The sequence below is a fragment of the Coregonus clupeaformis genome, chromosome 23 (assembly GCF_020615455.1).
Source record: "Coregonus clupeaformis isolate EN_2021a chromosome 23, ASM2061545v1, whole genome shotgun sequence".
NCBI lineage: Eukaryota > Metazoa > Chordata > Actinopteri > Salmoniformes > Salmonidae > Coregonus > Coregonus clupeaformis.
This window is the reverse complement of record NC_059214.1, coordinates 55,704,482-55,732,261: the sequence shown is the minus strand read 5'-3', so window position 1 is coordinate 55,732,261 and position 27,780 is coordinate 55,704,482. Positions and strand designations below refer to the sequence as shown.

Below are 27,780 nucleotides of genomic sequence, written 5' to 3'. Positions count from 1 at the left end.
GATTGTGGACCACAGGAAAAAAAAGAGGACTGAGCACGCCCCCATTCTCATCGACGGGGCTGTAGTGGAACAGGTTGAGAGCTTCAAGTTCCTTGGTGTCCACATCACCAACGAACTATCATGGTCCAAACACACCAAGATAGTCGTGAAGAGGGCACGACAAAGCCTATTCCCCCTCAGGAGACTGAAAAGATTTGGCATGGGTCCTCAGATCCTCAAAAAATTCTACAGCTGCACCATCGAGAGCATCCTGACTGGTTGCATCACCGCCTGGTATGGCAACTGCTTGGCCTCCGACCGCAAGGCACTACAGAGGGTAGTGCGTACGGCCCAGTACATCACTGGGGCCAAGCTTCCTGCCATCCAGGACCTCTATACCAGGTGGTGTCAGAGGAAGGCCCTCAAAATTGTCAAAGACTCCAGCCACCCTAGTCATAGACTGTTCTCTCTGCTACCGCACGGCAAGCGGTACCGGAGTGCCAAGTCTAGGTCCAAAAGACTTCTCAACAGCTTCTACCCCCAAGCCATAAGACTCCTGAACAGCTAATCATGGCTACCCGGACTATTTGCACTGCCCCCCCACCCCATCCTTTTTACGCTGCTGCTACTCTGTTAAGTATTTATGCATAGTCACTTTAACTCTACCCACATGTACATATTACCTCAACTATCTCAACTAGCCGGTGCCCCCGCACATTGACTCTGCAACGGTACCCCCCTGTATATATAGCCTCCCTACTGTTATTTTACTTTTTTTTCTCAACACTTTTTTTGTTGTTGTTTTATTTTTACTTTTTTTGTAAAAAATAAATGCACTGTTGGTTAAGGGCTGTAAGTAAGCATTTCAATGTAATGTCTGCACCTGTTGTATTCGGCGCATGTGACCAATCAAATTTGATTTGATTTGATTTGATTTGATTTGGGAGAGGTGAAGTTCGAGAGCCATGCGTCCTCCAAAACACGACCCTGCCAAGACGCACTGCTTCTTGACAAACTGCTCGCTTAACTCAGAAGCCAGCCGCACCAATGTGTTGAAGGAAAAAAACGCACAACTGGCGACCGAAGACAGCGTGCACTGCGCCCGGTCCTCCACAGGAGTCTCTAGAGTGCGATGGGACAAGAACATCCTGGCCGGCCAAACCCTCCCCTAACGCGGACAACACTGGGCCAATTGTGCGCCGCCTCATGGGTCTCCCGGTCGCGGCCGGCTGCGACACAGCCTGGGATCGAACCCGGGTCTTTGATGCAGTGCCTTAGACCCCTGCTCCACTCACAGGAAGTAAGTGCAGGTCCAAGCATGGGCTGCTTCCTGTGGTATCGTTGGATAGGACCCGGATAGTATCCGTCATTAGAGTTTGACCGCCCATTCCGGGAAATTACAACTACTATAAGAAAAGCAGTGTGGATGAGCGTGCAGGGTGTGATTGCCCTGCTGTAAACTACATAGACTTAGGGTGCGTGGTATGAATCACTCTGTTTTTAAAAGTACAGGAACAGATACTAGATTAGATTAGATCACCTTTATTGTCTACTTAGGCAAATAAATACTTTCTTAAGGTCAGCACTCAGCACAAAAAACAACTCACATAATACAGTCTCATTCAGAACAGCAGAAACTGGATCAGCAGCACGACCAGGTGGACTGGGGACGGGGACAGACAGCTACCACCCAGGACACCGTCGCGGCCCCCGTGGAAATGGCTTTTCCCGTAGGCCCCCCTCACCGCCAAGCCATCTTTTTCCACAACCAAATAGTCAGGGGATAATAAAGTTCTTATCAGTTTGGTTTCCAGGCTAATGATTTACCGCGATGGTAATGAAATGATCAAACTCTTTCACTTTTACTGTATATGCGTTTTTTTTTAAATAGCTGCAAGATTTGAGCTGTAGACCACTGTGTAAGTAGAGCCTGGAACAACTCACACGATTCAGCAAGCAACCTGCCAGCCCGAAAGCATCAACATCTTCAAGGTAATTCTGCATGTAAGTCAATCTGCAGGAGGACTGCATCTGTAGCTCTGTCCACTGTGTTACTGTACCACTGTAGCATTCCACTGTGTTACTGTACCACTGTAGCATTCCACTCTGTTACTGTACCACTGTAGCATTCCACTGTGTTACTGTACCACTGTAGCATTCCACTGTGTTACTGTACCACTGTAGCATTCCACTGTGTTACTGTACCACTGTAGCATTCCACTGTGTTACTGTACCACTGTAGAATTCCACTGTGTTACTGTACCACTGTAGCATTCCACTGTGTTACTGTACCACTGTAGCATTCCACTGTGTTACTGTACCACTGTAGCATTCCACTGTGTTACTGTACCACTGTAGCATTCCACTGTGTTACTGTACCACTGTAGCATTCCACTGTGTTACTGTACCACTGTAGCATTCCACTGTCTTACTGTACCACTGTAGCATTCCACTGTGTTACTGTACCACTGTAGAATTCCACTGTGTTACTGTACCACTGTAGCATTCCACTGTGTTACTGTACCACTGTAGCATTCCACTGTGTTACTGTACCACTGTAGCATTCCACTGTGTTACTGTACCACTGTAGCATTCCACTGTGTTACTGTACCACTGTAGCATTCCACTGTGTTACTGTACCACTGTAGCATTCCACTGTGTTACTGTACCACTGTAGCATCCCACTGTGTTACTGTACCACTGTAGCATTCCACTGTGTTGCTGTACCACTGTAGCATTCCACTGTGTTGCTGTACCACTGTAGCATTCCACTGTGTTACTGTACCACTGTAGCATTCCACTGTGTTACTGTACCACTGTAGCATTCCACTGTGTTACTGTACCACTGTAGCATTCCACTGTGTTACTGTACCACTGTAGAATTCCACTGTGTTATAAGAAATGTTGCTCATTCAAGACCCCACATGGGAGTCTTTCAATGGTGAAAACCTTATTTCATTTTCTAAACATTGTCTGCAACAAAAACAAAAAAGATCTTTAAAATACTATAGTGACTTTAGTTCAACCTAATCATGATTTTTTAGCCTATTGGGAAGGCTAAAAGAGGCATCCCACTGGGAACAAACTGGTTTAATCAATGTTGTTTCCATGTAATTTAAACAACAACAAAATAGCAATGTGATGGCATTGAATCAACTTGGAAAATTGATTGGATTTGCTAAATGGCATAATTGTAACTTTTAACATAAATCCATTGACATGGTTCACATTTTTGTTGATCTCAGGTTGAATTCACATTAGCTGATAACTCAATCAAATATAAAATCAAAACTAGACGTTAAACTGACGTCTTAAGCCCAGTTGGAGAGTTCAGCCATAATCTGAGAGGATGTTGTGTATCTCCTTACTGGAAGCTTGAGGACATAATATTTGCTATAATTTCAATTTTTCAAATGTTTGTTTTATTTTTGATGAAAATTGAAAAAGTGGCATTCGTTAAACATTTAATACAATTTGTATGGCCTTAGGCTACAATATATATATATACCACGTGTTGCCATGTGAATGAATAAAATATAATATGACGACAGATAAATTGTGATGTATAATCCCTCTAAAAGCAAATGAATTGGTCTTAAAAAAAATTTTAAGGTAACAAATACAGTTCTGATAATGGAGTAATACAATCAACACTTATTGAGGAGACCTGGCTACTGATATAAGCTTAACAAATGCCCAACTATACCTCATTACCAAACATTCAATAAATGCATGAAAATGTGAAAAATGACTTGTCAAAACATGTAAAATAAAAAGTAAAGTATCATATTTTTCACAAGGGTGTATATGAACATACAATTCAGGTAATGTCAAATATCTGAGGTGGGTTGGGCATGTGCGTTGCTTCGGGTAACCAACTTGGTGGGACTTTGAAGGCGCATCTTTAGGACAATGGGCTGGTCTCATGGGAGAAAAAAAAAATGTTTTAATTGATACGGGTGAGCGATAAATAGCACATGGGCCTTTAAGAAATGTTTTTAATGATTTTTGGTCATCATTTGGCTAAATTGGCTGCAGTACCATTTCGAAGATACCGGCTCAAAATGGATCCAAGTGTCAGAGCGTTCTGGTTCCAGTCAGGTCCAGCCAAAAAACAACAGGAGACGTTCCACTCTTCAAGAACTGAGCAAAGAAAGGATCTCGGGACTACAGTGATGAGGGAACCAGTGTATCTGATTGAGGTGAGACGTTAGTTTGTTAGGGAGTGAACATTATTTATATGGCCCTCCCCCTGAGAGAAATATATTTTTATCTGGCCGTCCCCTGAGTGTAAAAAAAAACAAACATTTAACCCTCCCAAAATTATCATTAAAACAAAGTAGCAGGCAATATTACATCCCTTTTTAGTAGGCTATCAAGGTTGCAGTTGTGATTTCTATCAAATCAACCCTTGGTTGAGAACCACTGCTGTATTCATACCATATTCATGTTATCCGTTATCTAATTTAAGCGTTAAGGGCCGTCCACGCCAAGGATAATAACTATAACGATAAAGTAATTAAACATGACTATAAAATGTTGGCGGCATCCACACTAGAGAAAAGTATATTGTTCTAGCCTATACCTGTCAATGAACTGATCAAAGGTTCTACTGCACGCTGTAGGCCTGTTAACAGGGTGGTAACACAGACTATCCTACTGCACGCTGTAGGCCTGTTAACAAGGTAGTAACACAGACTATCCTACTGCACGCTGTAGGCCTGTTAACAAGGTAGTAACACAGACTATCCTACTGCACGCTGTAGGCCTGTTAACAGGGTGGTAACATAGACTATCCTACTGCACGCTGTAGGCCTGTTAACAGGGTGGTAACACAGACTATCCTACTGCACGCTGTAGGCCTGTTAACAGGGTGGTAACACAGACTATCCTACTGCACGCTGTAGGCCTGTTAACAGGGTGGTAACACAGACTATCCTACTGCACGCTGTAGGCCTGTTAACAGGGTGGTAACACAGACTATCCTACTGCACGCTGTAGGCCTGTTAACAGGGTGGTAACACAGACTATCATACTGCACGCTGTAGGCCTGTTAACAGGGTGGTAACACAGACTATCCTACTGCACGCTGTAGGCCTGTTAACAGGGAGGTAACACAGACTATCCTACTGCACGCTGTAGGCCTGTTAACAGGGTGGTAACACAGACTATCCTACTGCACGCTGTAGGCCTGTTAACAGGGTGGTAACACAGACTATCCTACTGCACGCTGTAGGCCTGTTAACAGGGTGGTAACACAGACTATCCTACTGCACGCTGTAGGCCTGTTAACAGGGTGGTAACACAGACTATCCTACTGCACGCTGTAGGCCTGTTAACAGGGTGGTAACACAGACTATCCTACTGCACGCTGTAGGCCTGTTAACAGGGTGGTAACACAGAACATCCTACTGCACGCTGTAGGCCTGTTAACAGGGTGGTAACACAGACTATCCTACTGCACCCTGTAGGCCTGTTAACAGGGTGGTAACACAGACCATCCTACTGCACGCTGTAGGCCTGTTAACAGGGTGGTAACACAGACTATCCTACTGCACGCTGTAGGCCTGTTATCAGGGTGGTAACACAGACTATCCTACTGCACGCTGTAGGCCTGTTAACAGGGTGGTAACACAGAACATCCTACTGCACGCTGTAGGCCTGTTAACAGGGTGGTAACACAGACTATCCTACTGCACGCTGTAGGCCTGTTAACAGGGTGGTAACACAGTAGGCCTGTTAACAGGGTGGTAACACAGACTATCCTACTGCACGCTGTAGGCCTGTTAACAGGGTGGTAACATAGACTATCCTACTGCACGCTGTAGGCCTGTTAACAGGGTGGTAACACAGAACATCCTACTGCACGCTGTAGGCCTGTTAACAGGGTGGTAACACAGTAGGCCTGTTAACAGGGTGGTAACACAGACCATCCTACTGCACGCTGTAGGCCTGTTAACAGGGTGGTAACACAGAACATCCCAGACCAGACAGATACTGATTTAGACCATCCAGGGTGTGTTCATTGTCATAGCGACAACTTTTAATAATACTTCAATGAAGGCTACATGTAGCCTAATGAAAATACAATATAGAACCTCGTATTTAAATTAAATGTAGAAATTCAACAACAAATGCTGTTTAGTCTGCACATCTTTTACATCATTGATGTCATTGATTGCCTCGTTGCTCAAGTGGTTTGCAAGTGATTTCCGTTTTTTGTAATGCATGTCAATTTGTTTGGATCTTCTTTTTCACTGTGCTCATCACAGTCTGTCCTGTGCAAGCATTGAACACAACAGTGCAACAATGTTATCATCACTGGCCAGTGATGCACTCTCGCTCTGCAACTTTCCCCGACAGTTCATTTGACCTATTTTACATTCATCAATTAGCAAGAGCAAGCCTGCTTCTCTCCACGAAAAGTGTATTAGATTTAGTTTAAAAGATGAAAAAAATAAATCTCCTATAGCTTTTGTAGCTTATAACGTTTCCTGGGATTTCATGAAAAGAGGAATGGCAGAGAGACTTGCATGCATAGCCTACAGCCTATAGAGTACAACAGTATGAGTCATAATACCCATAAAACCTAGCGAGACTGCCGAATCGAGGCAAAGGTAAGAATCTCTGGATTAACTATCTAATGTTAGCTGAATTCAGTAATGAATAAATTGGCTACATTTCTTTAAATGTACAATTCGGTGAACTGTCTTGTGCAAGTTTTAAATTGAAATAATAGCTGTTAGCAAAGGTGTCAGCTAGAGATGACGTGCAGCAGCTTGCAGGGATTTGTAGTTTTGCATGACGTCTACTTTGATGCTAATTAGCATTGTTATATTGATAAAAGTCACCATGTCCAGAGAGATTTACACGGTTATCAAAACGTCTCGCCGGGGTAAAGCCTACATGAAGCACAGACCTTATTTTAAGTGTTTCAAAAATTCCCTATGTGTAAAATGAATTGTGGAAAAATGATCGGAACCATTTCCCTGCTTGACCGCTAGGTTTTATGGGTATTATGACACCTCCACTGTGGGGCTCTATTGTGGACGGGAATAGCTGAAAGAGAAAGGCTGGAGATGTGTAGCGAAAGAAGCTAAATATTAGCTAGATATTAGGACACTCATTAGCTATACAGTATATTAGGGCTATAAATATAAATATCTACCTTTCAAAGTGGAAGGAAAAAAAGTTATGAAATGGCAGATCTATGCGTTCCCCCAGCTGCGTTCTGCAGCAGTCAGGTAGGCAAAGCTCCCCTATTGATTAGGCCTACGTTTTTAGACAATAACATTATTCTACCTAGGCTACAACAACACAGTGCAATAAATAATGTATTATTGTTATCAAGTGAATACACAATTATTGGCTAGGGCTGTAAACTGCAATGTAGGCTCATTTGAATTTTTATATATTGTGGTATTTTTTTTTAGGATCCCCATTAACTGTGGCGATTGCAGCATGCAGCTACTCTTCCTGGGGTCAATACAAAACATGAAACATGATATAAAACATAACATTAATAGACAAGAACAGCTTAAAGACATATAACATCACACATAGGCCTAGCTGGTGTAGTAAGTGTGTGTGTCAGTGTCGTGTGTAAGTTGACTATGAAAACAATTTGGAATTTTCAACACATTAAAAGTGCACTCAGTCTCTACTTTTAACCAGGAGCGATTGGCATGCATAGTTTTGATATTAGCACTCTGATTACAGTGAAGAGCACGACAATAACCGCTCAAAAGTCCTGTTTGAATGATTCATGTGGAAATAACTGCAAAAAAATGTATACAACGGTAAAGTCAACTGGTGTAGACTTTACTGTGAAATGCTTGCTTACAAGCCCTTCCCATAGATTCAAAAAAAAAAAAAAAATTGTGTTTTTTACATTGGATAAAAGTAGAGACTCAGAGCTATAAAATGGTATATCACACACTACAGCTGAGGAACAATGGGAAAGTAATTCTGCTTTGAAAGTTCATAAACTTGTAACCTCACTTTTAGGAAAATGGCCTTTGAATGTTTTGGTACTTCTACTGGAGAGCTCTTCTTTGTCTCCACCCATTCAGCATCGTTCACACCCTCTTAAGCTTTAGCCCCACCCATCTCTTTAAGGGTTGATCTGAGCGTTCTGTCCTAACAACGGCAGTCAAGCACCAAGCTAATTGGCTAATGTTGGCTAGCTTGCTATCTACTTCCAGACACAAATGAGAGCTCACTGACCATTATACTCGTCCTAGCAGAGCTGGTTAGGCTGTTTTTATGTTATCCAGAGAGTTTGTGAGTTGAGAATCTGTGGTATGACTAAAGATTGCTGTACACCAGCGGAACCCATCCAACTTGAAGGAGCTGGAGCAGTTTTGCCTTGAAGAATGGGCAAAAATCCCAGTGGCTAGATGTGCAAAGTTTATAGAGACATACCCCAAGAGACTTGCAGCTGTAATTGCTGCAAAAGGTGGCTCTACAAAGTACTGACTTTGGGGGGGTGAATAGTTATGCACGCTCAAGTTTTCTATTTTTTTGTCTTATTTCTTGTTTGTTTCACCCCCAAAAATATTTTGCATCTTCAAAGTGGTAGGCATGTTGTGTAAATCAAATGATACAAAACCTCCCAAAAATCAATTTTAAATCCAGGTTGTAAGGCAACAAAATAGGAAAAATGCCAAGGGGGTGAATACTTTCGCTAGCCACTGTAGCTAGCTAGCTGAACAATGAACCATAATGAACCATAATCCCATGACGTTACTACCCTGCATGAATCTGAAGGTAGCTAACCAACCATGTTCAATGTTAGCTAGCTAACATTAGGCTATAACTACCAAAGCAAATGGCTCTGATATACGAATAATATTACTACACAGATCATACATGTAACGTTAGCTAGCGAGCCAGCCAGCTAACGGAGACAGGTGTTTTCTCCATCTCCTTAGCTATCGTACTCTAACTCCACTGATTGTAAAACTCGGTCCTCCAGAAAGTGGAGAACAACACTTATGCAGTTCTACTATGCAATATATATATACATATTTTTTTAAAGCTGCGTTAAACAGGATTACCTACACGTATTGACCAGCTCAAATAGACAGAAGCGTGCAACATGGCAGACCAATCCAAACTCATCTCTCGGCATGTCCAGCCCATCCATTATCTCAGCCGATCATGGCTAGTGGGAAGGTTGCTGTCTTTTTCTGTGGCTTAACCAACTAGGCTCGTAATTTAACCATTTTATTCGTATTTACAGATGGCATACAAGTTTGTTATTAAGACACATGAAAGTTCACATGTTCCAGAAGGCATTTCTGCCAAAAAGAAAACGCATTTTGATAAAAAGTTCAAATGGCTCTCCTGTGAAGTAGTGACGGGTGACATACGCCTAGTTTCCTGAAACGAGTCACATATGGTCTACCATCGTGCATGCTCTCTCTCTTTCTATTTCCTTTCAAACTCACAGACAGGGGACTGTTTACATTTATAACCAATCGAAGCAAACAGAGCTGTTTTGAAAGCAGCATTTCTACTGCTGTTGTTGTTGTTGCGCACTAGCGTCCTACGTCATCAATACAAGCGCTGTTTGATTCGCCAGATACCCTACACGCCCACTTTCTGGATACGCCAAGCACAAAAAGGGATTGCTCGAACAGCCACTGGAAAGGTTCAAGCGAAATGGCCACCCAGCCGGGCAACATGGTTGTACACCAAAGTTACACATAGTCTAATTCAATACCTAAATTCCAAATTGCTGACAAATACTGACATTTAATTTATTATAAATTACATGACCCTCACCTGGACTAAATGACAAAAATGACAAAAATGAAATTGAAAAAGCATGACCCTCCCCCATTTTCCGTAGGGTAACAATTGCGTAAAATTCCCTTAGACAAGACACCATCTGGACAATTTATTTTGTATTTTTCATGTGTTCTATTGTTTATTCGATTTTCTGTATAGTCCACGTTTGAAATTGAAATATGCAGAAAATGTGCCTTTATGTAGGAATATTTATTTAAATGTTTAAAACGCATCGAAGTTCTATAGTACCATTAAAGGGCATCATAAAATATTTAATACATTTTATTTCCACTTAAATTCAAAGAAAAATGCATCAAATATATTAAAAGTGTGTCCAATTTTGTATGAAAAGTAATAAGTATATAAACAATTAAAAATGTAAAGTAATGGCATGGTCACAACTATAAACAACTATAAACATCTATAAACAGGTCAATAAGATTTTAAATCTTTCCCATTTAAAAAGGAGAATCACCAAAGATTGCACAATTCAACCGCCCTCGGTTATATCCAGTCTGGCCCAGCAGTTTCTACAGTGATGATGGATGAACCAGTGTGTCAGATAAAGAATGACATCGCTCGTGTGTTTGAGCCCCTGGAGGAGGCTTTGAGTCATGGCTCCTACATACACCCAGGGGGTTACAAAGACTTCCACGACAACCTACAGAAGCTAACCAAGCAATTCAGAACAGAGAGAGACAGAGGACTCAAGGTACGTATGAGGAGGTGGGGGGAAAACTAGAATTTAAACACGTGTCCATGTTTCGTACAGTAACCATGTAACTGCTCTTAGCTGCTCTGGTCTTCTTTGTGTGTGTGTGTATGTGTGTGTGTGTGTGTGTATGTGTGTGTGTGTGTGTGTGTGTGTTTTCAGAGTGAGGAACTATTGAGAGAGTATCTGGATGAGAAGGCTAGAGTGGGAAATACTATCCTCTTGGTCGACCAGACTCTCAGCAAAGAAGAACACAAAAGGGAAGGTAAAAGTCTGTCTCATAATTACTGTGCCATTTGAGATGTGTGATCAATTCCTTTCAAACAACATAGACTATTCAGAATAAATATGCATTTTTCCTAAAATTACAAATATTTATTAGCAGAAAATGAAAAAAACAAAATATTAAGGCATGACTCAAAGCCTTTTCTATCAAACAACCATTAAAATACTAAAATAAAAGTGCTTGTTTTAGGCTGTGTACCTGAAAATCACAGGAGGCTGCTGAGGGGAGGACGGCTCATAATAATGGCCGGGACGGAGCAAATGGAATGGCATCAAACACCTGGAAACCATGGAAACCATGCGTTTCATGTAGTTGATACCATTCCACTTAAACACTAAAATACACAGATAAAAGATTGTCCATAGTTTTTTTTCGATCTTGACTGAATTGTTTTTTTGCTTTTCTTTTGACCTTTATTTAGCTTGGTCACAAGATTTCTTAAGTTACAATAACTTTGCTTATCAGACAGCGTGCCAGATCTTTCTGCTCTCTTTTTGGCATCATTACAATGAACCATTGCATTTCTCAGCTCATCATCAATCCATGGGGGCACCGTTTGACCTCACGGTGTGTTTTCTTAATGGGACGTGCTCAGCAATTCTCATTAATAATTTCATAAACACACTTAGTGCCATTTCAGGATCATCCTCACGGCACACTTGCCATTGCACATTCTTAACCTCATCCAGTCCCGTGTAGCTCAGTTGGTAGAGCATGGCGCCAGGGTTGTGGGTTCGATTCCCCACGGGGGACCAGTACGAAAACAGTATGAAAGTGTATGCACTCACTACTGTAAGTCGCTCTGGATAAGAGTGTCTGCTAAAAAAATATATATCCACAAATGAGTCCTGATTGAATCCCTTGTACGACCATCGGTAGATTACCTTATGGCCTGCCTTTAGTATTTCTTCTTCTTCTTGTGAGTGCCACCAAGTTATGATCACTACAACCTAGTGCCACTGATACAGATTTAGAACAAATGTTCAGCAATGTTGGTAAAAATATTATCAACACAGGTTGATGATGTGTTGCTGCACCTGCTAGCTCTGGTTGGTAGTGTCATAACTTGGGTCAGGTTACGTACTGTATATTGTCCACATGAATAAGCTTTTTCCTTAGTGGACAGTTGATGGTAAACCAGTCAATATTCAAATCACCCCAAAAATATTTTCCCCTGTTTTCATCAGATACCTTATCGAACATTTTCACAAATTACATCAAGATATTTCACATCAAGATATTTCACATCAAGATATTGCACATCAAGATTTTTCACATCAAGATATTTCACATCAAGATATTTCACATCAAGATATTTCACATCAAGATATTTCACATCAAGATATTTCACATCAAGATATTTCACATTAGCACTATGTAGCAGCAGCCAACTAGTATATGTTTCACATTTGGTAAATGCACCCACAGAGCTTCTATTTCATTCAAAATGATGTTTGGGTGGAATATAACTCTGGACGTAAACTACAACTACCTCCATATCTATTGGCCCAGCAAGCTGCCAGAAAGGGTACAGGACCAGAACACATGGGTCAAGTCCCCCAAGGAGCTTTTGCACCAGTCACATGTTCCATCAATATTCGGGTGGAATTTGGATAATCTGACCTTACCGTAATGGAGCACCTGTACAAGGCTGACCCGGGCGGAAGATGCACTCGCATCTTAAACATTTTAATCGGGGACCGATGTGTATCGGTGAATCGTTACATCCCTAGAACAAGTCCTCGGTTTTCTACAGAACTCTCAGACCTCTTCAGGATGAGAAATCAGGCCTGGACGAAGGCTTGACAAACTGATTCGGTAGCTGATTGGCAGCTCTTCAGGAAACTGAGAAAAAGATGCACTTCCTCAGTTAAAAAGCAAATTCAATCTACTTTCTCAACATTTTAGAAAAAGTAATATTTCTCTCATGGCTAACTACCAGGAAGTTTGAAAAGACAGGCTGAGTGGGCAGGGAGCTTATATTAATGAGGTCGCCTTGACTGACAGCTCTTTGAAATGCCTGTCAAGCAACTTGGATGAAGTGAGCAGTGTTGCAGTAAAATCAAACTCTAGCAAATTTGGTGATACACAAAGCAACTCAAACAACATTGAAGTTGCATCAATGGTGTGAACATGTTTTATGCATCTCACGTTTGGCATGTCTCTTGTGATGCGGTCACAGCAGCACTGACGGATGTGTTGACATGACAACTGCTGAGTTTTGAACGACCCTTCCTCCCCTTTTGTTCCATGCTGGCTGAAGACCTACAGTAGCTAGCCAGTAACTAGTTAACACCAGACACAGATGAAGACCTAGCTGGCCAGTAACTAGTCTCACTGTCTCTCTCTCTGTGTCTATCTCTGTCTCTCTCTCTCTCTCTCTCTCTCTCTCTCTCTCTCTCTGTCTCTCTCTCTGTGTCTATCTGTCTCTGTGTCTCTCTGTGTCTCTCTCTGTCTCTCTCTGTGTCTATCTGTCTCTCGCTCTCTCTCTCTGCTCTCTCTCTCTCTCTCTCTCTCTCTCTCTCTCTCTCTCTCTCTCTCTCTCTCTCTCTCTCTCTCTCTCTCTCTCTCTCTCTCTCTCTCTCTCTCTCTCTGTGTCTCTGTATCTCTGTCTCTCTCTCTGTGTCCCTCTCTCTCTCTCACTGTCTGTGTGTCTCTGTGTCTCTCTCTCCCCCCTCTCTCTCTCTCTCTCTCTCTCTCTTTCTCTCTCTCTCTCTCTCTCTCTCTCTCTCTCTCTGTCTCTCTCTCTGTGTCTCTCTTTCTCTCTCTGTCTCTCTCTCTCTCTGTGTCTCTCTCTCTCTCTGTCTCTCTCTCTGTGTCTCTCTTTCTCTCTCTGTCCCTCTCTCTCTCTCTGTCTGTGTCTCTCTCTCTCTCTCTCTCTCTCTCTCTCTCTCTCTCTCTCTCTCTCTCTCTCTCTCTCTCTCTCTCTCTCTCTCTCTCTCTCTCTCTCTCTCTCTCTCTCTCTCTCTCTCTCTCTCTCTCTGTCTCTCTCTCTGTGTCTCTCTTTCTCTCTCTGTCTTCTCTCGCTCTTTCTCTCTCTCTCTGTCTCTCTCTCTCTCTGTCTCTCTCTCTCTCTGTCTCTCTCTCTGTCTGTGTGTCTCTGTATCTCTCTCTCTCTCTCTCTCTCTCTCTCTCTCTCTCTCTCTCTCTCTCTCTCTCTCTCTCTCTCTCTCTCTCTCTCTCTCTCTCTCTCTCTCTCTGTCTGCAGTGGAGTGGGTGAAGAAGGAGGCAGCAGAACAGGCTCGAAGAGTGGCAGAAGAGCAGATTCAGATTCAGCAACAGCTGATCAATAAGATTGAGAAGGAACGAGAGAACACCAAACAGGAATATATACAAGTGCTGGAGGCCAGACTTAAGGTATGGAGATTTTCTTACATCCCTTTTATATCTAGACATAAACCAGTCTTCTTTACCGTACCGTCTTCTTTATACCATTTTGTTCTTTCTATCTGAGAGATGTGGAGGGGAGGGGTAAAACATATAGTACATTAAAATCTGCTTCAAGACGGTTGCAGTATTGTTTTCTTTTTATTCCATTTTTGAAAACGTAGCCAGTCATCAAGAACCAGCATGCATTAGGCTGGTTTACAGTTCATCTAACTACGTGTCTGTAGACAGTTGTCGCAGTGACATTATGAACATGCTATTGTCGTCCGACATCAAACTTGTCCTTGTTGACATGAAAAATTATAAATAAATAAAATTACATTAGCAGCCAATTTAACACCAATAAATCCAACAATTTTAAACCTGTATTTAGAATATGTCAGTCTAGCAAGCCAAGCAACTAAAGGCAAGTTTCTTAACAGTTTTTTAATTTGTTGCTAGTTTCTTAGCTAGCTAGCTAGCTGGCTAGCCAGTTCAAATAATGACCATCAATTATGACAACGTATTGACTGTAGCCAACTTGTATTCATTATAACAGGAAAATGAACACGTTACAAGATAATTATTTACAAGTCACAAGTTGCTGCCAAATATATTGGCACCCTTGCACTTTTCTAAAATAATTCCCTATTCTAAAATTAAAAAAAAAAACTATGTTTGGTCTTCACACGTTGTTATTTGATTGTCAACAATGCAGAAACAAATGTGTTTTGGGAAACTTAAGTATACCATTTTAATTAAGAAAGACAAATGGCATGGACAAAATTATTGGCACCCAAGAGCTTTAGCAAAGACAACTGCAAAAATACACTTATTTTAGCCATGAATGAGCTTGCAGCAAACTGCTCCAATTCTTCAATGTTTGAGTGTAGCCATCCACCAACTGCTGCTTTCAGATCTCGCCATAGGTTTGTGAAGGGATTCAGATCTGGACTCACTGTTGGTCACTCCAGTGTTTATTCTTGAACCATTCCTGTGTTCTCTTTGATGTGTGTTTGGGTTGTTGTCCTGCTGGAAGACCCACAACCTTCGACAGAGACACAGTTTTTGGACACTAGGTTAAATATTGCACTCAAAAAACCTTAATAATCTGCTGTTTTAATTTTGTCTTCCACATGTTCAATGCCCCCGGTACCAAAGGCAGCAAAGCAACCTCACAGTATTATCAAACCTCCCCATCTTTGATCTGATACAAGATGGTGCCAGCAGACACAGTTGCCCTGTTTCTAGTTTCTAGCCAACTTTGCAATATTGTAAAGAAATGTGTCTTACTTTTTTTGTTCTGAATGTTTCTGGTATCATTTCCTACAACCAACAAGAACTATTGAACATTAGATACATCCTTTGATTGGACTTCCTGGGAGTTCTACCAAAACAACACCTCCAGAGGAGAGGAAACAGAGGTGGTGTTCTAGTCAGGCTCAGAAGCAAACCGTCCACCGCTTCCCAATGTATTACTTGCCAATGTTCAGTCTCTGGACAATAAGGTAGATGAGCTCAGGGTGAGGATCTCCTTCCAGAGAGACATCAGGGACTGTAACATACTCTGTTTCACGGAATCATGGCTCTCTCCAGATGTACTGTCCGTTTAGCCAGCGGGGTTCTGTGTCCATCGCGCGGACAGGACAAAATAACTCTTCAGGAAAAACAAAGACGGAGGGTTATGTTTCATGATTAATAACTCATGGTGTAATTGTGGCAACAGGAAATTAAGACCTTATGTTCTCCCGATCTGGAATACCTCACTATCAAATGCCGACCCCATTACCTCCCAAGATAATTTTCAGCAGTTATTGTTACAGCCATGTATATTCCCCCTCAAGCTGACACCACATTGGCACCCAAGGATCTATACGGGACTTTGAACAAATTGGATATCGCATTTTCTGAGGCCACATTTGTCGCTGTGGGCTTTAACATAGGAAATCTGAGGAAAGTGCTTCCGGAATTCTACCAGCATATCTCCTGTGATATGATACCAGCATAATATATAATAATATATCTCCTGTGATATGATACCAGCATAATATATAATATTATATCTCCTGTGATATGATACCAGCATAATATATAATAATATATCTCCTGTGATACAAACGGCCCATTTTATTCTCCCTTCCGAGACAGCTATAAGGCCCTCCCCCGCTCTCCTTTTGGCAAATCAGATCACGCCTCCATCCTGCTGCTCCCCGCCTATAGGCAGAAATTAAAAGAGGAATGACTAATTGGAATCTACGCTACAGGACTGTTTTGATCACGTTGACTAGGATATGTTCCGGGTCGCTTCTTGATCAAAGAGGCAGAGCCGCTGACTGTGCTGCTGATGTGGAGCCCCCGCAGCTCATGAGGACTTTGGGCTCCCTGTCTCCGTGGCCGACATGAGTAAGTCTTCACCGACGTCTTGCTCCCGGACAAGTTAAACACCTTTTTCGCCCGCTTTGAGGATATCACAGTGCCACTGACGAGGCCCACTACCAAGGACTGTGGGCTCTCCTTCTCCGTGGCCAACGTGAGTAAGTCTTTTAAGCTTGTTAACCCTCACAACGCTGCCAGACCGGACGGCATCCCATGCCGCGTCCTCAGAGCATGTGAAGACCAGCTGGCTGGTGTGTTTACGGACATAATCAATCTCTTCCAATCCCAGTCTGTTGTCCCCACATGCTTTAAGATGTCCACCATTGTTCTTGTACCCAAGCAAGCTAAGGTAACTGAACTAACTGACTATCGCCCTGTTGCACTCACTTCTGTCATCATGAAGTGCTTTGCGAGGCGAGTCAAGGACCACGTCACCTCCACCTTACCTGAAACCCTCAACCCACTACAATTTGCATACCACCCCAATAGATTCACGGATGACACAATCGCCATTGCACTGCATACCGCCCTATTCCACCTGGACAAGAGGAATACCTATGTGAGAATTCTGTTCATCGACTACAGCTCGGATTTTAACACCATAGTGCCCTCCAAGCTCATCATTAAGCTCAGGGCCCTGGCACTGAACCCAACCCTGTGCAACTGGGTCCTAGACTTCATGACGGGCCACCCCCAGGTGGTGAGGGTAGGCAGCAACACCTCCGCCACGCTGATCCTCAACACGGAGGCCCCTCCGGGGTGTGTGCTCAACCCTCTCCTGTACTCCCTGTTCACTCATGACTGTGGGCTACACATGAATTCAACTCAATCATCAGGTTTGCTGACGACACGAAAATGGTAGGCCTGATTGCCAACAATGATGAGACAGCCTACAGGGAGGAGGAATGAACCCTTACGGAGTGATGCCAGGAATATAAGCTCTCCCTCAATGTCAATAAAACAACGGAGCTGATCGTGGACTACAGGAGAAAGCAGAGAGAGCACACCCATGGCTGCAGTGGAGAGGGTCTAAAGTTTCAAGTTCCTCAGTGTGCACATCACAGAGGACCTGAAACGTTCCCACCACACCGACACCATGGTGAAGAAGATACAACAGCGTCTCTTCAACCTCAGGAGGCTGAAATCTGGCATGGCCATCGAGAGCATTCTGTCGGGCTGCATCACCGCCTGGTACGGCAACTCAGTGGGCAGAATGCCTGCCCTCCAGGACGTCTCTAGTACTCTGTGTCGTAGGAAGGCCAAAAAGTTAATCAAGGACCTCAACCACCGGAGTCATGGTCTGTTCACTCTGCTACCATCTAGCAGACTGAGACGGACAGAGAGACTGAGAAACAATTTCTATCTCCAGGCTATAAGACTGTTGAACAGTCATCACTCACCGGCCACCGCCCGGTACTCTGGCCTGCAACTAAAACACTAAGAGTAGCCAACTACCTCCCGGTGCTCTGCACTGCACTTTAGAGACTTCTAACCCATGTATATAGGGTCATTGAACACTGGTCACTTTAATAATGTTTACATACTGTTTTACCTACTTTATATGTATATACTGTATTCTCGACATCGCTTATCCTTAATAACTACTGCTGTACACACCTTTTCTATTTATTTACTGAGTATATACACCACGCATTTACACTGAAAAAATATACACTGCTCAAAAAGGGGACACTTAAACAACACAATGTAACTCCAAGTCAATCACACTTCTGTGAAATCAAACTGTCCACTTAAGAAGCAACACTGATTGACAATAAATGTCACATGCTGTTGTGCAAATGGAATAGACAACAGGTGGAAATTATAGGCAATTAGCAAGACACCCCCAATAAAGGACTGGTTTTGCAGGTGGTGACAACAGACCACTTCTCAGTTCCTATGCTTCCTGGCTGATGTTTTGGTCACTTTTGAATGCTGGCGGTGCTTTCACTCTAGTGGTAGCATGAGACGGAGTCTACAACCCACACAAGTGGCTCAGGTAGTGCAGCTCATCCAGGATGGCACATCAATGCGAGCTGTGGCAAGAAGGTTTGCTGTGTCTGTCAGCGTAGTGTCCAGAGCATGGAGGCGCTACCAGGAGACAGGCCAGTACATCAGGAGACGTGGAGGAGGCCGTAGGAGGGCAACAACCCAGCAGCAGGACCGCTACCTCCGCCTTTGTGCAGGGAGGAGCAGGAGGAGCACTGCCAGAGCCCTGCAAAATGACCTCCAGCAGGCCACAAATGTGCATGTGTCTGCTCAAACGGTCAGAAACAGACTCCATGAGGGTGGTATGAGGGCCTGACGTCCACAGGTGGGGGTTGTGCTTACAGCCCAACACCGTGCAGGACGTTTGTCATTTGCCAGAGAACACCAAGATTGGCAAATTCGCCACTGGTGCCCTGTGCTCTTCACAGATGAAAGCAGGTTCACATTGAGCACATGAGACACACAGCCCTCCATGTGCTCGCCAGAGGTAGCCTGACTGCCATTAGGTACCAAGATGAGATCCTCAGACCCCTTGTGAGACCATATGCTGGTGCGGTTGGCCCTGGGTTCCTCCTAATGCAAGACAATGCTAGACCTCATGTGGCTGGAGTGTGTCAGCAGTTCCTGCAAGAGGAAGGCATTGATGCTATGGATGGCCCGCCCGTTCCCCAGACCTGAATCCAATTGAGCACATCTGGGACATCATGTCTCGCTCCATCCACCAACGCCACGTTGCACCACAGACTGTCCAGGAGTTGGCGGATGCTTTAGTCCAGGTCTGGGAGAAGATCCCTCAGGAGACCATCCGCCACCTCATCAGGAGCATGCCCAGGCATTGTAGGGAGGTCATACAGGCACGTGGAGGCCACACACACTACTGAGCCTCATTTGGACTTGTTTTAAGGACATTACATCAAAGTTGGATCAGCCTGTAGTGTGGTTTTCCACTTTAATTTTGATGGTGTCTCCAAATCCAGACCTCCATGGGTTGATACATTTGATTTCCATTGATCATTTTTGTGTGATTTTGTTGTCAGCACATTCAACTATGTAAAGAAAAAAGTATTTAATAAGATTATTTCATTCATTCAGATCTAGGATGTGTTATTTTAGTGTTCCCTTAATTTTTTTGAGCATTGTATATATAAACGCAACATGTTAAGTGTTGGTCCCATGTTTCATGAGCTGGAATAAAAGATCCCAGAAATTTTCCGTATGCACAAAATGTTTATTTCTGTAAAATGTTGTGCACAAATTTGTTTTCATTTTTTAAAACTCATTTTAGTCATTTAGCAGACGCTCTTATCCAGAGCGACTTACAGTTAGTGAGTGCATACATTTTCATCCCTGTTAGTGGGCATTTGTCCTTTGCCAAGATAACCCATCCACCTGACAGATGTGGCATATCAAGAAGCCGATTAACCTCTTAAGGATCGGACCCTTCAATTTCGCCTAAAATGACTTACCCAAATCTAACTGCCTGTAGCTCTGGACCTGAAGCAAGGATATGCATATTCTTGATACCATTTGAAAGGAAACACTTTGAAGTTTGTGGAAATGTGAAATGAATGTAGGAGAATATAACACATTAGATCTCGTAAAAGATAATACAAACAGAAAAAACATGATTTTTTAAAATGTTTATCATCTTTAAAATGCAAGAGAAAGGCCACAATATAAAATTGCAGTTTAGGCGCAATTTAGAGTTTGGCCACTAGATGGAAGCAGTGTGTATGCAAAGTTTCAGATTGATCCATTGAAGCATTGCAAAACTGGACTATTTTGTATCAAGTCTGCCCAAATGTGCCGAATTGGTTAATTGATACATTTTCAAGTACAGAACTATAGAGAACATACAAAAATGATATGGTAATACAAAATGTAAGTTTACACACTCCCAGGAATGTTATACATGATGGATCATTAGCTCATACACTAACTTTCACACATCTAGATGGCCGGACGGGGTGGGTGTGGAGCCAGAGACAGCAGGGGTTCAAACTGCAGAACCCAGTTCCTACATTTGAATATAAAAATTGATTTGATCAAAAAAACTAAAAAATGCTACATTTTACAAATCAAATCAGAGCAAGATTACTGAATGTAAGTACATTATTTACCTTCATAGGTAAATGTATCAAACCAGTTGCCGTGGTAAGTTTTTTTGTTGTTGTGCACTCTCCTCAAACAATATATAGTATTTTTTCACTGTAATAGCTACTGTAAATTGGACAGTGCAGTTAGATTAACATGAAATTAAGCGTTCTGCCCATATAAGATATGTCTATGTCCTGGAAAGTGTGCTGTTACTTACAATAGTCATGCTAATCACATTAGCGCACGTTAGCTCAACCGTCCTGTATACGGGACACCGATCCCGTAGAGGTTAACCCTCCCGTTGTCTTAGGGTCAAAATGACCCGCCACTGTGTTGAACCAACTTTATTTAATTTTTATATTTTTTGGATTATTTGTGAGAAGGAGGCAGTGATACTTTCTTTAAAGTCTCACTGCCTCCTTCTCACAAAAGATCCCAAAAATATAAAAATTAAATAAAGTTGGTTCAACACAGTGGCGGGTCATTTTGACCCTAGGACAAAGGGAGGGTTAAACAGCATTATCATTACACAGGTGCACCTTGTGCTGGGGACAATAAAAGGCCACTCGAAAATGTGCGGTGTTGTCATATAAAACAATGCCACAGATATCTCAAGTTTTGAGGGAGCATGCAATTGGCATGCTGACTGCAGTAATATCCACCAGAGCTGTTTCCAGATAATTTAATGTTAATGTCTCTACCATAAGCCAACGTTGTTTTAAAGAATGTGGCAATACGTCCAACCGGTCTCACAACCGCAGACCACGTATATGCCGTTGTGTGGGCGAGCGGTTTGCTGATGTCAAAGTTGTGAACAGAGTGTCACATGGTGGCGATGGTGTTATGGGCAGGCATAAGCTACGGACAACAAACACAATTGCATGCCATTCATCCGCAGCCATCACCTCATGTTTCAGCATGATAATAAGTCCCCTGTAGCTCAGTTGGTAGAGCATGGCGCTTGCAATGCCAGGGTTGTGGGTTCGTTTCCCAAAGGGGGGCCAGTATGAAAATGTATGCACTCACTAACTGTAAGTTGCTCTGGAGAAGAGCGTCTGCTAAATGACTAAAATCTAAAATGTAACAATGGAAGCTGAAAATATGAAATGAACAATGAAATATGAAAATATCCCAGTTCTTCCATGACCTGCATACTCACCAGACATGTTACTCATTGATCATTTTTGGGATGCTCTGGATCGACGTGTACGACAGTATGTTCCAGTTCCCGCCAATATCCAGCAACTTCACACAGCCATTGAAGAGGAGTGGGACAACATTCCACAGGCCACAATCAACAGCCTGATCAACTATGCGAAGGAGATGTGTCGTGCTGCATGAGGCAAATGGTGGTCACAAAACATACTGACTGGTTTTCTGATCCACGCCCCTACCTTGTTGTTAAGGTACTGTATCTGTGACCAACAGATGCATATCTATTTTCCATAGATTAGGGCCTGATTAATTTATTTCAATTGACTGATTTTCCTCAGATGAACTGTAACTCAGTAAAATCTTAGAAATTGTTGCATGTTGAGTTTGTATTTAGGTTCAGGATATATTCTGGACTCTGACATTGCTTGATCTGATATTTCTTGTTTTTTATTGTATTTTGTATTTGTGTATCTGTATTGTACTGTTAGAACCTGAACTGTTTGAGCTAGAAACATAAGCATTTCGCTGCACCTGCTTTTAAAATCAGCTAACATGTACACGCGACCAATAAACTTTGATGTGATTAAATTGCTGTGAGGGTGTTATTTTCTTTGAATGCTTCATTTGGTTGTTGGTAAACATAAGAGGACCTCACTACTAAAGGACACACAATAAAGCCCCCGTTGAACTTAGCAACAAACCCACCTAAACAAGCTTTAATCCTTGGAAAATGTTCTGTGGACCAATTAACCGTTTGGTGGCCCTAAGCAAGATTGGCATAATATGACTGTGTTAGCTATGGACCTGTAGCAGCTCAGACCTTAGACAGGTAGTATTAATATGACTGTGTTAGCTATGGACCTGTAGCAGCTTAGACAGGTAGTATTAATATGACTGTGTTAGCTATGGACCTGTAGCAGCTCAGACAGGTAGTATTAATATGACTGTGTTAGCTATGGACCTGTAGCAGATCAGACGTTAGACAGGTAGTATTAATATGACTGTGTTAGCTATGGACCTGTAGCAGCTCAGACAGGTAGTATTAATATGACTGTGTTAGCTATGGACCTGTAGCAGCTTAGACAGGTAGTATTAATATGACTGTGTTAGCTATGGACCTGTAGCAGCTCAATCCTTAGACAGGTATTATTAATATGACTGTGTTAGCTATGGACCTGTAGCAGCTCAGACAGGTAGCATTAATATGACTGTGTTAGCTATGGACCTGTAGCAGCTTAGACAGGTAGTATTAATATGACTGTGTTAGCTATGGACCTGTAGCAGCTCAGACCTTAGACAGGTAGTATTAACATGACTGTGTTAGCTATGGACCTGTAGCAGCTTAGACAGGTAGTATTAATATGACTGTGTTAGCTATGGACCTGTAGCAGCTCAGACAGGTAGTATTAATATGACTGTGTTAGCTATGGACCTGTAGCAGCTTAGACAGGTAGTATTAATATGACTGTGTTAGCTATGGACCTGTAGCAGCTCAGACAGTTAGTATTAATATGACTATGTTAGCTATGGACCTGTAGCAGCTCAGACAGGTAGTATTAATATGACTGTGTTGGCTATGGACCTGTAGCAGCTTAGACAGGTAGTATTAATATGACTGTGTTAGCTATGGACCTGTAGCAGCTTAGACAGGTAGTATTAATATGACTGTGTTAGCTATGGACCTGTAGCAGCTTAGACAGGTAGTATTAATATGACTGTGTTAGCTATGGACCTGTATTAGCTTAGACAGGTAGTATTAATATGACTGTGTTAGCTATGGACCTGTAGCAGCTCAGACCTTAGACAGGTAGTATTAATATGACTGTGTTAGCTATGGACCTGTAGCAGCTCAGACAGGTAGTATTAATATGACTGTGTTGGCTATGGACCTGTAGCAGCTTAGACAGGTAGTATTAATATGACTGTGTTAGCTATGGACCTGTAGCAGCTCAGACCTTAGACAGGTAGTATTAATATGACTGTGTTAGCTATGGACCTGTAGCAGCTCAGACCTTAGACAGGTAGTATTAATATGACTGTGTTAGCTATGGACCTGTAGCAGCTTAGACAGGTAGTATTAATATGACTGTGTTAGCTATGGACCTGTAGCAGCTCAGACCTTAGACAGGTAGTATTAATATGACTGTGTTAGCTATGGACCTGTAGCAGCTCAGACCTTAGACAGGTAGTATTAATATGACTGTGTTAGCTATGGACCTGTATTAGCTTAGACAGGTAGTATTAATATGACTGTGTTAGCTATGGACCTGTAGCAGCTCAGACAGGTAGTATTAATATGACTGTGTTAGCTATGGACCTGTAGCAGCTTAGACAGGTAGTATTAATATGACTGTGTTAGCTATGGACCTGTATTAGCTTAGACAGGTAGTATTAATATGACTGTGTTAGCTATGGACCTGTAGCAGCTCAGACCTTAGACAGGTAGTATTAATATGACTGTGTTAGCTATGGACCTGTAGCAGCTCAGACAGGTAGTATTAATATGACTGTGTTGGCTATGGACCTGTAGCAGCTTAGACAGGTAGTATTAATATGACTGTGTTAGCTATGGACCTGTAGCAGCTCAGACCTTAGACAGGTAGTATTAATATGACTGTGTTAGCTATGGACCTGTAGCAGCTCAGACCTTAGACAGGTAGTATTAATATGACTGTGTTAGCTATGGACCTGTAGCAGCTTAGACAGGTAGTATTAATATGACTGTGTTAGCTATGGACCTGTAGCAGCTCAGACCTTAGACAGGTAGTATTAATATGACTGTGTTAGCTATGGACCTGTAGCAGCTCAGACCTTAGACAGGTAGTATTAATATGACTGTGTTAGCTATGGACCTGTATTAGCTTAGACAGGTAGTATTAATATGACTGTGTTAGCTATGGACCTGTAGCAGCTCAGACAGGTAGTATTAATATGACTGTGTTGGCTATGGCCCTGTAGCAGCTTAGACCTTAGACAGGTAGTATTAATATGACTGTGTTGGCTATGGACCTGTAGCAGCTTAGACAGGTAGTATTAATATGACTGTGTTAGCTATGGACCTGTAGCAGATCAGACGTTAGACAGGTAGTATTAATATGACTGTGTTAGCTATGGACCTGTAGCAGCTCAGACAGGTAGTATTAATATGACTGTGTTAGCTATGGACCTGTAGCAGCTTAGACAGGTAGTATTGATATGACTGTGTTAGCTATGGACCTGTAGCAGCTCAATCCTTAGACAGGTATTATTAATATGACTGTGTTAGCTATGGACCTGTAGCAGCTCAGACAGGTAGCATTAATATGACTGTGTTAGCTATGGACCTGTAGCAGATCAGACGTTAGACAGGTAGTATTAATATGACTGTGTTAGCTATGGACCTGTAGCAGCTCAGACAGGTAGTATTAATATGACTGTGTTAGCTATGGACCTGTAGCAGCTTAGACAGGTAGTATTAATATGACTGTGTTAGCTATGGACCTGTAGCAGCTCAATCCTTAGACAGGTATTATTAATATGACTGTGTTAGCTATGGACCTGTAGCAGCTCAGACAGGTAGCATTAATATGACTGTGTTAGCTATGGACCTGTAGCAGCTTAGACAGGTAGTATTAATATGACTGTGTTAGCTATGGACCTGTAGCAGCTCAGACCTTAGACAGGTAGTATTAACATGACTGTGTTAGCTATGGACCTGTAGCAGCTTAGACAGGTAGTATTAATATGACTGTGTTAGCTATGGACCTGTAGCAGCTCAGACAGGTAGTATTAATATGACTGTGTTAGCTATGGACCTGTAGCAGCTTAGACAGGTAGTATTAATATGACTGTGTTAGCTATGGACCTGTAGCAGCTCAGACAGGTAGTATTAATATGACTATGTTAGCTATGGACCTGTAGCAGCTCAGACAGGTAGTATTAATATGACTGTGTTGGCTATGGACCTGTAGCAGCTTAGACAGGTAGTATTAATATGACTGTGTTAGCTATGGACCTGTAGCAGCTTAGACAGGTAGTATTAATATGACTGTGTTAGCTATGGACCTGTAGCAGCTTAGACAGGTAGTATTAATATGACTGTGTTAGCTATGGACCTGTATTAGCTTAGACAGGTAGTATTAATATGACTGTGTTAGCTATGGACCTGTAGCAGCTCAGACCTTAGACAGGTAGTATTAATATGACTGTGTTAGCTATGGACCTGTAGCAGCTGAGACAGGTAGTATTAATATGACTGTGTTGGCTATGGACCTGTAGCAGCTTAGACAGGTAGTATTAATATGACTGTGTTAGCTATGGACCTGTAGCAGCTCAGACCTTAGACAGGTAGTATTAATATGACTGTGTTAGCTATGGACCTGTAGCAGCTCAGACCTTAGACAGGTAGTATTAATATGACTGTGTTAGCTATGGACCTGTAGCAGCTTAGACAGGTAGTATTAATATGACTGTGTTAGCTATGGACCTGTAGCAGCTCAGACCTTAGACAGGTAGTATTAATATGACTGTGTTAGCTATGGACCTGTAGCAGCTCAGACCTTAGACAGGTAGTATTAATATGACTGTGTTAGCTATGGACCTGTATTAGCTTAGACAGGTAGTATTAATATGACTGTGTTAGCTATGGACCTGTAGCAGCTCAGACAGGTAGTATTAATATGACTGTGTTGGCTATGGCCCTGTAGCAGCTTAGACCTTAGACAGGTAGTATTAATATGACTGTGTTGGCTATGGACCTGTAGCAGCTTAGACAGGTAGTATTAATATGACTGTGTTAGCTATGGACCTGTAGCAGATCAGACGTTAGACAGGTAGTATTAATATGACTGTGTTAGCTATGGACCTGTAGCAGCTCAGACAGGTAGTATTAATATGACTGTGTTAGCTATGGACCTGTAGCAGCTTAGACAGGTAGTATTAATATGACTGTGTTAGCTATGGACCTGTAGCAGCTCAATCCTTAGACAGGTATTATTAATATGACTGTGTTAGCTATGGACCTGTAGCAGCTCAGACAGGTAGCATTAACATGACTGTGTTAGCTATGGACCTGTAGCAGCTTAGACAGGTAGTATTAATATGACTGTGTTAGCTATGGACCTGTAGCAGCTCAGACCTTAGACAGGTAGTATTAACATGACTGTGTTAGCTATGGACCTGTAGCAGCTTAGACAGGTAGTATTAATATGACTGTGTTAGCTATGGACCTGTAGCAGCTCAGACAGGTAGTATTAATATGACTATGTTAGCTATGGACCTGTAGCAGCTCAGACAGGTAGTATTAATATGACTGTGTTGGCTATGGACCTGTAGCAGCTTAGACAGGTAGTATTAATATGACTGTGTTAGCTATGGACCTGTAGCAGCTTAGACAGGTAGTATTAATATGACTGTGTTAGCTATGGACATGTAGCAGCTCAGACAGGTAGTATTAATATGACTGTGTTAGCTATGGACCTGTAGCAGCTTAGACAGGTAGTATTAATATGACTGTGTTAGCTATGGACCTGTAGCAGCTTAGACCTTAGACAGGTAGTATTAATATGACTGTGTTGGCTATGGACCTGTAGCAGCTCAATCCTTAGACAGGTAGTATTAATATGACTGTGTTAGCTATGGACCTGTAGCAGCTCAGACAGGTAGTATTAATATGACTGTGTTAGCTATGGACCTGTAGCAGCTCAGACAGGTAGTATTAATATGACTGTGTTAGCTATGGACCTGTAGCAGCTTAGACAGGTAGTATTAATATGACTGTGTTAGCTATGGACCTGTAGCAGCTCAGACCTTAGACAGGTAGTATTAAAATGACTGTGTTAGCTATGGACCTGTAGCAGCTCAGACCTTAGACAGGTAGTATTAATATGACTGTGTTAGCTATGGACCTGTAGCAGCTTAGACAGGTAGTATTAATATGACTGTGTTAGCTATGGACCTGTAGCAGCTCAGACCTTAGACAGGTAGTATTAATATGACTATGTTAGCTATGGACCTGTAGCAGCTCAGACCTTAGACAGGTAGTATT

At 42.3% G+C, this 27,780-nt stretch overlaps 1 protein-coding gene across 3 annotated transcripts in view; it reads left to right on the top strand.

The window, feature by feature from the left end:
- Nucleotides 1-1,777: 1,777 nt before the first annotated feature.
- LOC121536364 (guanylate-binding protein 2) overlaps nucleotides 1,778-27,780 on the top strand; it is a 27,945-nt gene continuing 1,942 nt past the window's right edge. The window contains exons 1-5 of one of the 3 annotated variants that reach the window (XM_041843633.2): nucleotides 1,778-1,971; nucleotides 4,018-4,181; nucleotides 10,241-10,486; nucleotides 10,649-10,751; nucleotides 13,981-14,129. In XM_041843633.2, coding sequence (XP_041699567.2) covers nucleotides 4,044-4,181; nucleotides 10,241-10,486; nucleotides 10,649-10,751; nucleotides 13,981-14,129 — 636 coding nt within the window. In that variant the 5' untranslated portion in view covers nucleotides 1,778-1,971; nucleotides 4,018-4,043. Of the gene's footprint in view, nucleotides 1,984-4,017; nucleotides 4,182-10,240; nucleotides 10,487-10,648; nucleotides 10,752-13,980; nucleotides 14,130-27,780 lie in introns of all 3 variants that reach the window. The other 2 variants (XM_045206768.1, XM_045206769.1) reach the window with 2 other exon arrangements.